This window comes from Salmo salar, chromosome ssa15, assembly GCF_905237065.1.
Source record: "Salmo salar chromosome ssa15, Ssal_v3.1, whole genome shotgun sequence".
Lineage (NCBI taxonomy): Eukaryota > Metazoa > Chordata > Actinopteri > Salmoniformes > Salmonidae > Salmo > Salmo salar.
In genome coordinates, this window is record NC_059456.1 from 70,767,782 (window position 1) to 70,782,161 (window position 14,380).

The 14,380-nt window shown below is 44.1% G+C and overlaps 1 protein-coding gene across 1 annotated transcript in view; it reads right to left on the reverse strand.

Annotated features, from left to right (window-relative positions):
- espn (espin) overlaps positions 1-14,380 on the reverse strand; it is a 103,434-nt gene that overhangs the window by 66,749 nt on the left and 22,305 nt on the right. The window contains exons 3-5 of the mRNA XM_045696094.1: positions 12,113-12,299; positions 10,852-11,034; positions 6,615-6,746 (exon numbers count right to left, since the gene is read on the reverse strand). Coding sequence (XP_045552050.1) covers positions 6,615-6,746; positions 10,852-11,034; positions 12,113-12,299 — 502 coding nt within the window. The remainder of the gene's footprint in view (positions 1-6,614; positions 6,747-10,851; positions 11,035-12,112; positions 12,300-14,380) is intronic.

Here is a 14,380-nt window from a genome sequence, read left to right on the forward strand (position 1 = left end):
TGATCCTAGATCATTATTATTCTTAAATGTAGAAAATAGTAAAAATAAAGAAAAACCTGGAATTAGTAGGTGTGCCCAAACTTTTAACTGTATGTATACAGTACCAGTCAAAAGTTTGGACTCACCTACTGAAAAGGTTTTTATTTATTTTTATTATTTTCTACATTGTAGAATAATAGTGAAGACATCAAAACTATTAAATATCACATATGGAATCATGTAGTAACCAAAAAAGTGTTAAACAGATCAAAATACATGTTAGATTCTTCAAAGAAGCCATCCTTTGCCTTGATGACAGCTTTGTACACTCTTGGTATTCTCTCATCCAGCTTCAACTGGAATGCTTTTCCCAACAGTCTTGAAGGAGTTCCCACATATGCTGAGCACTTGTTGGCTGCTTTTCCTTCACTCTGCGGTCCATCTCATCCCAAACCATCTCAATTGGGTTGAGGTCGGGTGATTTTGGAGGCCAGGTCATCTGATACTGCACTCCATCAATCTCCTTTGTGGTCAAATAGCTCTTACACAGCCTGGAAGTGTGTTGGGTAATTGTCCTGTTGAAAAACAAATGATAGTCCCACTAAGTGCAAACCAGATGGGATGGCGTATCATTGGAGAATGTTGTGGTAGCCATGCTGTTTAAGTGTGCCTCGAATTTTAAATAAATCACCGGCAGTGTCAACATCAAACATCACACCTCCTCCTCCATGCTTCATGGTGGGAACCACACATGCAGAGATCATCCGTTCACCTACTCTACATCTCACAAAGACACGGCGGTTGGAACCAAAAATCTCAAATTTGGACTCATCAGACCAAAGGACAAATTTCTATCGGTCTAATGTCCATTGTTCATGTTTCCTGGCCATAGCAAGTCTCTTCTTCTTATTGGTGACCTTTAGTAGTGGTTTCTTTGCAGAAATTAGACCATCAAGGCCTGATTCACAACAATTCGCAACAAAGCATCCTTCACTCATGCTGCCAAACAGACCCTCGTAAAACTGACTATCCTACTGATCCTTGACTTCGGCGATGTCATTTACAAAATAGCCTCCACCACTCTACTCAGCAAATTGGATGCAGTCTATCACAGCGCCATCCGTTTCGTCACCAAAGCCCCATACACAGATGAAGACGGGAAGTTTACATACACCTTAGCCAAATACATTTAAACTCAGTTTCACAATTCCTGACATTTAATCATAGTAAAAATTCCCTGTTTTAGGTCAGTTAGGATCACCACTTTATTTTAAGAATGTGAAATGTCAGAATAATAGTAGAGAGAATTATTTATTTCAGCTTTTATTTCTTTCATCACATTCCCAGTGGATCAGAAGTTTACATACACTCAATTAGTATTTGGTAGCATTGCCTTTAAATTGTTTAACTTGGGTCTGTCACGTCCTGACCAGAAAAAGGGTTATTTGTTATTATTGTTTGGTCAGGACGTGGCAGGGGGTATTTGTTTTATGTGGTTCAGGGTGTGTTTGAGTGTGTGTTTATGTAGAGGGGTGTTTGATTTATGATTTCCGGGGTTTTGGTCTATGTTCTATGTTTGTATATTTCTGTCTGTTCTAGGGTGTTTATTTCTATGTTTAGGTATTTGGGATTGGGGCCTTCAATTGGAGGCAGCTGTTTATCGTTGCCTCTGATTGAAGGTCCTATAATTAGGAGTATGTTTGTTTTGGGAATTGTGGGAGGTTGTTCTTTGCATAGCTGTGTGTGTGTGTGTGTGTGTGTGTGTGTGTGTGTGTGTGTGTGTGTGTGTGTGTGTGTGTGTGTGTGTGTGTGTGTGTGTGTGTGTGTGTGTGTGTGTGTGTGTGTGTGTGTGTGTGTGTGTGTGTGTGTGTGTGTGTGTTGCCTGCAAGACTGTTTGTAGTCCGTTTTGTTGTTTTGAAAATAAACATGAGCATTCACGTACCCGCTGCGTCTTGGTCCATTCACTACGACGACCGTTACAGGGTCAAACGTTTCGGGTAGCCTTCCACCACCTTCCCACAATAAGTTGGGTGAATTTTGGCCTATTACTCCTGACAGAGCTGGTGTAACTGAGACAGGTTTGTAGGCCTCCTTGCTCGCACACACTTTTTCAGTTCTGCCCACACATTTTCTATAGGATTGAGGTCAGGGCTTTGTGATGGCCACTCCAATACCTTGACTTTGTTGTACTTAAGCCATTTTGCCACAACTTTGGAAGTATGCTTGGGGTCATTGTCCATTTGGAAGACCCATTTGTGAACAAACTTTAACTTCCTGACTGATGTCTTGAGATGTTGCTTCAATATAGCCACATAATTTTCCTCCTCATGATGCCATCTATTTTGTGAAATGCACCAGGCCCTCCTGCAGCAAAGCACCCCCACAACATGATGCTGCCACCCCCGTGCTTCACGGTTGGGATGGTGTTCTTCGGCTTGCAAACTTCCCCCTTTTTCCTCCATACATAATGATGGTCATTATGGGCAAATAGTTCTATTTTTGTTTCATCAGACCAGAGGAGATTTCTCCAAAATTACGATCTTTGTCCCCATATGCAGTTGCTAACTGTAGTCTGGCTTTTTTATGGTGGTTTTGGAGCAGTGGCTTCTTCCTTGCTGAGCGGCCTTTCAGGTTATGTTGATATAGGACTTGTTTTACTGTGGATATAGATACTTTTGTACCTGTTTCCTCCAGCAACTTCACAAGGTCCTTTGCTGTTGTTCTGGGATTAATTTGCACTTTTCGCACCAAAGTACGTTCATCTCTAGGAGACAGAACGCGTCTCCTTCCTGAGCGGTATGACAGCTGCGTGGTCCCATGGTGTTTATACTTGCGTACTATTGTTTGTACAGATGAAAGTGGTACCTTCAGGTGTATGGAAATTGCTCCCAAGGATGAACCAGACTTGTGGAGATCTACATTTTCTTGGCTGATTTCTTTTGATTTTCCCATGATGTTAAGCAAAGAGGCACTGAGTTTGAAGGTAGGCCTTGAAAAACATCCACAGGTACATCTCCAATTGACTCAAATGATGTCAATTAGCCTATCAGAAGCTTCTAAAGCCATGACATCATTTTCTGGAATTGGCTCCAAGCTGTTTAAAGGCACAGTCAACTTCGTGTATGTAAACTTCTGACCTACTGGAATTGTGATACAGTGAGTTATAAGTTAAATAATCTGTCTGTAAACAATTGTTGGAAAAATTACTTGTGTCATGCACAAAGTAGATGTCCTAACCGACTTGACAAAACTATATTTTGTTAACAAGACATTTGTGGAATGGTTGAAAATCAAGTTTTAATGACTCCAACCTAAGTGTATGTAAACTTCTGCCTTCAACTGTACTACCCGCCACTGCGACCTGTATGCTCTCGTTGGCTAGCCTTCGCTTCTTATCCATCGCCAAACCCACTGGCTCCAGGTCATCTATAAGTCGTTGCTAGGTAAAGCCCGGCCTTATCTCAGCTCACTGGTCACCAGAGCAGCACCCACCCGTAGCACGCGCTCCAGCAGGTATATTTCACTGGTCACCCCCAAAGCCAACTCCTCCTTTGGACGCGTGTCCTTCCAGTTCTCTGCTGCCAATGACTGGAACGAATTGCAAAAATCACTTAAGCTGGAGACTTATATCTCCCTTACTAACTTTAAGCATCAGCTGTTAGAGCAGCTTACCGATCATTGCACCTGTACATAGCCCATATGTAAATAGCCCACCCAATTACCTCATCCCCATATTGTTCTTTTTTTTGTTGCTCCTTTGCACCCCAGTATCTCTACTTGCACATTCATCTTCTGCACATCTATCACTCCAGAGTTTAATTGCTAAATTGTAATTATTTCGCCACTATGGCCTATTTATTGCCTTACCTCCCTAATCTTACTACATTTGCACACACTGTATATACACTTTTCTATTGTGTTATTGATGGTATGTTTGTTTATCTCATGTGTAACTCTGTGTTGTTTGTGTCGCACTGCTTTGCTTTATCTTGGCCAGGTCGCAGTTGTAAATGAGAACTTATTCTCAACTGGTCTAACTGGTTAAATAAAGGTGAAAATAATAATAATTTCACGCATTCTCCTCTGAACAGTTGAAGTTGAGATGTGTCTGTTACTTGAACTCTATGGAGCATTTATTTGGGCTGCAATCTGAGGTGCCGTTAACTCTAATGAACTAATCCTCTGCAGCAGAGTTAACTCTGGGTCTTCCTTTCCTGTAGTGGTCCTCATGAGAGCCAGTTTCATCTTAGCGCTTGATGGTTTTTGCGACTGCACTTGGGGAAATTTTCAAAGTTCTTGAAATGTTCCGCATTGACTGACCTTCATGTCTTAAAGCAATGATGGACTGTCGTTTCTCTTTGCTTATTTGAGCTGTTCTTGCCATAATATGGACTTAGTCCTATTTGGTAAAAGACCATCTTCTGTATACCAACCCTACAAATGATTGGCTCAAATGAATTAAGGAGGAAAGAAATTCAACAAATTAACTTTTAACAAGGCACAACTGTTAATTCAAATGCATTCCAGGTGACTACCTCATAAAGCTGGTTGAGAGATTGCCAAGAGTGTGCAAAGCTGTCATCAAGGCAAAGGGTGGCTACTTTGAAGAATCTCTAATATAAAGTATATTTTGATTTGTTTAACACTTTTTTGGTTACTACATGATTCCATACGTGTCTCGAAATTGAGCTCAGGTGCATTCTGTTTCCATTGATCACCCTTGAGATGTTTCTACAACTTGATTGGAGTCCATTTGTGGTAAATTCAATTGATTGGACATGATTGGAAAGGCACATGCATGTCTATATAAGGTCCCACAGTTGACAGTGCATGTCAGAGCAAAAACCAAACCATGAAGTCGAAGGAATTGTCTGTAGAGCGCCGAGACAATATTGTGTCAAGGCACAGATCTGGGGAAGGGTACCAAAAAATGTCTGCAGCATTGAAGGTCTCCAAGAACCCAATGGCCTCCATCATTCTTAAATGGAAGGAGTTTGGAACAACCAAGGCTCTTCCTAAAGCTGGCCACCTGGCCAAACTGAGTAATCGGGGGAGAAGGGCCTTGGTCAGGGAGGTGATCAAGAACCCGATGGTCACTATGATAGAGCTCAATCTCTTCCTCTGTGGAGATGGGAGAACCTTCCAGAAGGACAACCATCTCTGCAGCACTCCACCAATCAGGCCTTTATGGTAGAGTTGCCAGATGGAAGCCACTCCTCAGTAAAAGGCACATGACACCCGCTTGGAGTTTGCCAAAAGGCACCGAAAGGACTCTCAGACAATGAAAAACAAGATTCTCTGGTCTGATGAAACCAAGATTGAACTCCCTGGCCTGAATGCCAAGCGTCACGTCTGGAGGAAACCAGGCACCGCTCATCACCTGGCCAATACCATCCCTACAGTGAAGCATGGCTGTGGCAGCATAATGCAGTAGAGATGTTTTTCAGCGGCAGGGACTGGGAGACTAGTCCGGATCGAGGGAAAGATGACGGAGCAAAGTACAGAGAGATCCTTGATTAAAAACCTGCTCCAGAGCGCTCAGGACCTCAGACTAGGGCGAAGGTTCAACTTCCAACAGGACAACGACCCTAACCACACAGCCAAAACAATGCAAGAGAGGCTTCGGGACAAGTCTCTGAATGTCCTTGAGTGGCCCCAGCCAGACCCCGGACTTGAACCCGATCAAACATCGCTGGAGAGACCGGAAAATAGCGGTGCAGAGACGCTCCCCATTCAACCTGACAGAGCGTGAGAGGATCTGCAGAGAAGAATGGGAGGAACTCCCCAAATACAGGTGTGCCAGGCTTGTAGCGTCATACCCAAGAGGAGTCGAGGCTGTAATCGCTGCCAATGGTGCTTCAACAAAGTACTGAATAAAGGGTCTGAATACTTATGTGAATGTATTTTTTTTTTAAATAAATTTGCAAACAAAACTAAACCCGTTTTTGCTTTCTCATTATGGGGTATTCTGTGTAGAATGATGGTGGGGGGACGGGACAATTTAAATACATTTTAGAATAAGGCTGTACCGTAACAAAATGTGGAAAAAGTGAAGGGGTCTGAATACATTCCGAATGCCGTGTACACTGACTGAAGTGGACCAAACAAATTATGTTAATAAGGGATCATAGCATTCAGCTGGAGTCACCTGTACGGTCTATGACATGGAAAGAGCCGGTGTTCATAAAATCTTGGAACAAATGAAAACGGCCTAAAAATGTCAACATCCCACGGACAGTGGCGAGAACCCAACTAGCCTTGTGGTGATAGTACTCTCCCCTCTTCTAAACTAGGGCTCATACTCTCTTATTGCTTTCCCATAACACACCACGTGAACTCCTTTCACATGGAGCCTGTGATGACACAACACATTGTGACTGTGGGAACTGTAGCCACAGGAGCCAGCATGTCCACCGACTGACACTGGTCTCTCCACTAATGACAATTACTGCTATTTACCTTCTCTGTCTGCCATGGCCCTTGTGGGTGGCATGAGAAAAAATAAACACTTCTGAGACTCCCCAAGGTTTGTGGGAAACACGTCTCACCCCTCCCCCTCCCCCATTTCCATCTCTCCCCCGCTCTTTCTGCTTTTGCTACTGTGTGTCCTAATGAATACACCCCGTGTCTCTCACCATGTTCTCCACATTGCGCAGGTACTTGGCACACTGGGCGTGCCCGTTGTACTCTGCCAGGTCGGCCGCGGAGAAGCCGTCCTGGTCCCGTATGCCCAGGTCCACGCCGTTAACCACCAGGATCTGACAACACTGAGAGAGAGAAAGAGAGAGCGAGAGTAGGGAGAAGGAGAGTGAGTGAGACAGAAACACGAAAAAGAGACAGAGGAAGAAAGAGACAATGAGAGAGACAAAGACAGAGAGGTCAGCTCGTCACAAAAAGAACTGTGTGGGATGTTGTAAAGAGAGTGTTCTCACAACAGCTGTGAGGCGTCTAACCTAAGAAAGGGAGACAATCTCAACTTGCCGCTCTCACTTGGCAAGTTTCTGTACTTGTATGAAGTTACCTGTTCGTTATTCCCATCCCCTTGGTGTCTTGACTAGCCTCTCTCCCTTCCTACCCCCTCTCATCACATACAGTATGGCCCACTGCCCTTTGACTCACCCTATCTTCCCCATCTTTCAAATACTTGAACTCTTCAAAATTACCTTTAAAAAAAGAAATACAGTAGATCTTCCTGGGCCTGCTAATGGTTGTAAGCTGATATGGGCTTTACTCTCATCGGCCAAACACCACAACGCGTACGAGTCAACGTACGAGTCAACCAGCTAATGTCAACCGCTGCAGATTGCGATCTCTAATGGGAGTGTACTGTGTAAGCGCACGCATGCTTCACAGCCCTATATGGTGTCTAAACCCATTGACCCATTGTCTTGTCCCCTCCTACAGATCCTGCGTCACTGACCTCTGCTACAAGTGTGACATCAGCAGCCTCATAGACTTCAGGTGGCGGTTACACCAGTAAGTGGGTCGTAACGATACTTCCGTTAATATACCCATTGCACCACCTGGGCGTAAATTCAGCGCCTAGTAGGAAGCAGGCGTAGGGTGTGAAATTGGGACGATCATCATGAAACACATGAAAATGTATAGCAATCTATATTTTCAAAAGCATTCGAGTCTCGGGTTCATATTTCACAACCTCTGCGGGCTGTTGGAGTTGCATATATGTGAGTCAATAGTAAATAATAGCCTACACTTGATTTAGGCTACATTAACAAGCTAAATGTTTGTTTCTGATCAGTGATAGATGAGCCAACGAATAGATGAGCGATCACCTCCACTTATTTGCCCAGTCAGAGATCAATTCATTGATTAGGCAAGTCATGGGCTTTTGGACGAGTAGGCTACTATGCAAGTAAAGATGAAAAAAAAAAATCCACTTGTTAAGATGTGCAAACTAGACAAGGTGATCATGAGCACCCACCTCAACTTAGCTAGGCTAGGCTGGTAACAGCCTAGTAATGGACGCTGCCTAGAAACCATCATTATGAAGCATCAAATCTCATGAATGTGCATTGTTTATGCTTGACAGCTATGACTAGTCTTATTTTCGGTTAGTGCAACAGGTATAAATTCGGATCACAAAGTCGGACGTAGCTACGCATTTAAGACCAACTTTTTTTACTACCAATTGGTGCAACCGTCCCCAGTGTCCCAGACTGTTCTGTGGACAAATGTCATCCACTACCTACCAACTCCCTATATACACATATAACATTTTATTTGTCACGTGCACAGAATACAACAGGTGTAGACCTTACAGGGAAATGCTTACTTACAAGCCCTTAACCAACAATGCAGTTAAAAAAAAAAGAAAAAAGTATGAGATAAGAATAACAAATAATTAAAGAGCAGCAGTAAATAACAATAGCAGGGCTATATACAGGGGGTACCGGTACAGAGTCAATGTGCGGGGGCACCGGTGTCGAGGGAAAATGTACATGTAGGTAAAGTTATTAAAGTGACTATGCCGTACACACTGCCCTCTGTAGTGCCTTGTGGTCGGAGGCCGAGCAGCTGCCGTACCAGGCAGTGATGCAACCCGTCAGAATGCTCTTGATGGTGCAGCTGTAAAACCTTTTGAGGATCTTAGGACCCATGCCAAATCTTTTCAGTCTCCTGAGGGGGAATAGGTTATATCGTGCCCCCTTCACAACTGTCTTGGTGTGCTTAGACCATGTTAGTTTGTTGGTGATGTGGACGCCAAGGAACTTGAAGCTCTCAATCTGCTCCACTACAGCCCAGTCGATGAGAATGGGGGCGTGCTCGATCCTCCCTTTCCTGTAGTTCACAATCATCTCCTTTGTCTTGATCACGTTGAGGGACAGGTTGTTGTCCTTGCACCACACGGTCAGGTCTCTGACCTCCTCCCTATAGGCTGTCTCATCATTGTCGGTGATCAGGCCTACCACTGTTGTGTCATCGGCAAACTTAATGATGGTGTTGGAGTCGTGCCTGGCCATGCAGTCATGAGTGAACAGGGAGTACAGGAGGGGACTGAGCACGCACCCCTGAAGGGCCCCAGTGTTGAGGTTCAGCGTGGCAGATGTGTTGTTACCTACCCTTACCACCTGGGGGCGGCCCGTCAGGAAGTCCAGGACCTAGTTGCAGAGGGAGGTGTTTAGTCCCAGGGTCCTTAGCTTAGTGATGAGCTTTGAGGGCACTATGGTGTTGAACGCTGAGCTGTAGTCAATGAATAGCATTCTCACATATGTGTTCCTTTTGTCCAGGTGTGAAAGGGCAGTGTGGACTGCAATAGAGATTGCATCATCTGTGAATCTGTTGGGGCGGTATGCAAATAGGAGTGGGTCTAGGGTTTCTGGTATAATGGTGTGAGCCATGACCAGCCTTTCATAGCATTTCATGGCTACAGACGTGAGTGCTACGGGTCGGTAGTCATTTAGCAGGTTACCTTAATGTTCTTGGGCACAGGGACTATGGTGGTCTGCTTGAAACATGTTGGTATTACAGACTCAGGTTGAAAATGTCAGTGAAGATACTTGCCAGTTGGTCAGCGCATGCTCAGAGTACACGTCTTCGTAATCCGTCTGGCCCTGCGCCTTGTGAATGTTGACCTGTTTAAAGGTCTTACTCACATCGGCTGCGGAGAGTGTGATCACACAGTCGTCCGGAACAGCTGGTCCTCTCATGCATGTTTCAGTGTTACTTGCCGAAAAAGCGAGCATAGAAGTTATTTAGTTTGTCTGGTAGGCTCGTGTCACTGGACAGCTCTCAGCTGTGCTTCGCTTTGTAGTCTGTAATAGTTTGCAAGCCCTGCCACATCCGACGAGCATCAGAGCCGGTGTAGCACGATTCGATCTTAGTCCTGTATTGACGCTTTGCCTATTTGATGGTTCGTTGGAGGGCATAGCGGGATTTCTTATAAGCTTCTGGGTTAGAGTCCCGCTCCCTGAAAGCGGCAGCTCTACCCTTTAGCTCAGTGCGAATGTTGCCTGTAATCCATGGCTTCTGGTTGGGGTATGTACGTACAGTCACTGTGTGAATGATGTCATCGATGCACTTATTGATGAAGCCAGTGACTGATGTGGTGTACTCCTCAATGCCATCGGAAGAATCCTGGAACATATTCCAGTCTGTGCTAGCAAAACAGTCCTGTAGCTGAGAATCCGCATCATCTGACCACTTTTTTAATAGACCGAGTCACTGGTGCTTCCTGCTTCAATTTGAGCTTGTAAACAGGAATCAAGAGGATATAATCATGGTCAGATTTGCCAAATGGAGGGCGAGGGAGAGCTTTGTACGCGTCTCTGTGTGGAGTAAAGGTGGTCTAGAGTTTTTTTCCCTCTGGTTGCACATTTAACATGCTGATAGAAATAAGGTAAAATGAGAAGTTTCCCTGCATTAAAGTTCTCGGCCACTAGGTGCGCCACCTCTGGATGAGCGTTTTCCTGTTTGCTTATGGCGGTATACAGCTCATTGAGTGCGGTTTTAGTGCCAGCATCGGTCTGTGGTGGTATACGTGCTTTCAGTTCATCCCATTTATTTCCCAGCGATTGAACGTTAGCTAACAGTACGGATGGCAAAGGCAGATTAGCCACTCTTTCCGCGAAATCTCAGTTTATTTCTCCAGCGAATGACGGTGGATGAGGGCCTGTTCGGGTGTTTGGAGTATATCCTTCCCGTCCAACTCATAAAAACAATCGTCCAATTCGAGGTGAGTAATCGCTGTTCTGATGTCCAGAAGCTCTTTTCAGTCATAAGATATACAAAATAAGTTACAAACAATGCGAAAAAATGGTTGGTTAAGAGCCAATTAAACAGCAGCCATCCCCTCCGGTGCCATCTATACGGTAGAGCATTAAAAACTGGCAGCCAACACACAAACACACACACCTCCAGCTCCCCATTCTCGGCGGCGTCGTGTAGCGGCGTTCCGCCCCAGCTGTCGGTGATGATCTCGCCGCCGTGCAGCAGCAGCCAACTGAGCACCTTGGCGTGGCCACGGCTGGCGGCAAAGTGCATAGCCGTGGCACCGTCACCATCCCGGTCGGACAGGCTGATCTCTGTGAAACTCACCTGCAATGGGACAACAGTAGAGGTTAAACCAGAAAGGGGCAAACTACGGCCCGCGGGCCAGATCCAGCCCACCAGCCAATTACTGTAGAAGCGGCCCACGGTGTATTTCGAAAATTAAACAAAAAATGTGTCAACTGAATGCGGAGCTTAGTTCATTAGAACCGTGGTTACGTGAGTAACCTCCGATGTCCGCTATTGCAGGTGGGACAAACCGATCAGTGTCTGAAATTATACAGTAATAGGCCCACTGTTCTTAATTCCCAGAGTCTCTATTCAGTGTCTTTCCTGGAAACACCTTCAGACAGCTCACCTAAATGTTCTTAAACCCAACCAAAGAAACCAGTCCAACGTGTTCATGAAAAAAAGTAAGTTAATAACTTTTGAACTATTGTTCCAGGGAAGAGGAGTTTGAATGATGACATTTTGTTAGCATGCTGCCGTTAGCTAAGTTTACTAATTGGCGTTAGCCACGTTTCCTAGCTGGAGCTGCTTTTTCCCCTTTCTAATATTCATTACCCATACAATTAGAGTATTACAAATGCAAGAACTATAAAACTATATTGGTTATTTATGCCTATGTACTGAAGATCACATTTCAAGCACAATCATTGGACTAGCAGTTTTATGCAATTTCTGTTATACAATAAATATACAATAAATCTTGCTTGCCAGCATTATCTTTTTTGTTGCTTGCCACATATGTGTGCTACGCTACCACATGTTAGCCTGCAAGCGAGCCACTATTGGTGACGCTGGTGTATGCCAGTAGGACATTCCTGCTAGCCTTCTAGAACATTCGTTTAAACCTTTAGCTATAGCTTGTTTTCCACCATAATGCATTGCTTTGCTTTAAGCATATTAGTATTTCATTTGTATATTGCAGTTGTCTGATGTTGCTAATAACATTTCATATCATTAGCAATTTATTGCCATGAATTAGGCTCTTTATGGTTACTGGATATTAATGTACTGGATTTCTTTGGCACTTGTCTAGGACCAAAATATACTATAACATAGTACAACAAATACAGTAGAAGAAATAACAAAAGACAGCATGAAGTGGGCACCATTGACCTACCAGCCAGACGATGACAGTGTTATGGCCCATTTGGGCGGCGGCATGCAGAGGTGTCATCCCGTCATTGGCTCTGATCCCTGGTTCCGCCACACAGTCTTTCACCAGGTATTGGACAACCTCCAGGTGACCTTCCTGGCAGGCCAGGTATAGGGGTGTGGCACCATTCTTTGTTTGGGAATTGACAACACTAAAAGAGAATTAAAAAATAAATAAAAAACAGACCTGTATTCAGCTTTATTTAATTAATGACCATGTTATTACATTGTGATTCTTGAACAACATAACTACTTTGGGTTAGCCAAGAAGAGTGTATAAACATGTGTCCGGTTGCTAACATTGGGCAGTAATGTTATTCTAGGAGGTTTTCTTTATACCCAAACTAATCTAATCACTGACAGGTCAACATAACTTCATAACAGCCCTTGGAATAAGCTCGGTCCGAGTTGCCATGACTGGGGGAGGTATTCTGATTAGCACATCGAGCCAACTCCACCCCCTGGAGCCAAACTCCGCCCTCCCTGTTCTCCCCGTTCCTCAAAGGCCAACTTGGCAGTGGTGAATTCTTTGCCCCATCCAATGACAATGTCTCTGCTTGCCCCAGATCTCCTAGTCACAGAGGGAGTTCAAGGAGTGAAGTGAAGTGCTTCCCCTCTAAATCCCATATAGCCTTGCTTTATTTGGACACTGACTGACAAGCGGGCAATGAGTCCAGTAAGAGGCTTACTACTCTGCTGGTTCTGTTCCTCACTACCTCAGGGTTAACCAGGCGGCAGTAAGTGGTGACAGGCCAAAGGGAGGGAGGAAAAGATATGTAGAAGGGGAGGGGTAAAGGAGGAGGGGTATCTCCCCTCAAACCAAACACAATTGCACCCAGTTTCCCCTCACGGAATAAAGACAGCAGTTAGAACCCAAGCCAACAACTTACTCGACTGAGTCGAGGTTGTTACTAAAGCTATATTTGGACGATGTAGACGTTTCCTGGATCCAAAACGTAACACCTTAAGTAACACCTCCTTTCCTTTGTTTTGTTTCTTGAAAATATGACAAAGCCCCAAAATCTTAGGCGTGACCAACGGGGCATCCTTCGGGTGCATTTGGGGCAAGGTTGCAGGTAAAAACAAGTGCCTTTTAAATATTTCACCACAGGAAGGGGACCTAATCTGCAGTTCTATCATCAGGAAGTAGGCAGGTGGCTGCATTATTCATGAGTGTAACTAAAGCGGGCCGGAGCTCTCCTGCATCCTGGGGTCTGGAGAGGGTGCACAACATACAGTATGTTTATGGAAAGGGCCTGACACTAACATGCGAACATTGACGCAACACACAAATCCGCTCAAATACACCTTAACACTGGATAGAAACTGCATCAAGGTGTCTATGTGCTCTTGTGAGATGCTTCATGACAAGGGTGACTACTGAGCTTTAGCCTACACAGACTCAGGTACTCCACTAAAGGAATTGCTTTAGATTTCAAAAGGGCTTAATAAAGAGGCTTGTCTTTGAGCGAGGGTAGAAATACAAAGTGTGACAATAGATGATACCCCGTCCCACACACCCTCAACAAAAACACGCACACAAGCTATTTTGTTCGTCTGTAACTTGTCAACTTGAAATTGCCTCCACTATTACTGGATACAATACACACCATTCTCCCCTCCTCCACGTTCAGCGTATGTAACAAAGGGCAATCTTAACTTCATTATTAGCAAAGTAAGTGATGTTGTCACACTAATAGGCTTCTTGCCTGATAAAAGCTGATTGCGTTCTCAGTGGCTTTTCTTGTTTAAATAATTAAGTGACCCATGACGAGAAAAGTTTTCCTCCATAGTGTTACAGAGGACTGAAGAAATTACATACTTTAACCAGCATACACCCCCCCCACAATAATGTAAAATGACTTACATTCTCAACAATTATTAGGTGTTACTATTTTGTTTTTTTCTAGCTTACTGTTACCTGCACCCTCATACAGTCTCAACAGATAAAATCACATAGACAATTATTGGCACCCTTGATAAAGATGACGAAAAAATGTATACTGAGCTGTATTGAATGCTCCAAAAAATTGGAAAACTATATTAATTTGGAAAGCGATTTTGTTTAAGCAATACTTTTTTTTCTCAAAAACATGGGTCAAAAGTACTGGCACACCTAAAGATTCTTAGAAATAAAATCAAACAAAATCACATCTGTATTAACTTACTACATTTTAAAATTCATCTCAGTTTAACCTCTACGAGATCAGTGTTCCCCCTCCCTGTTCACCCA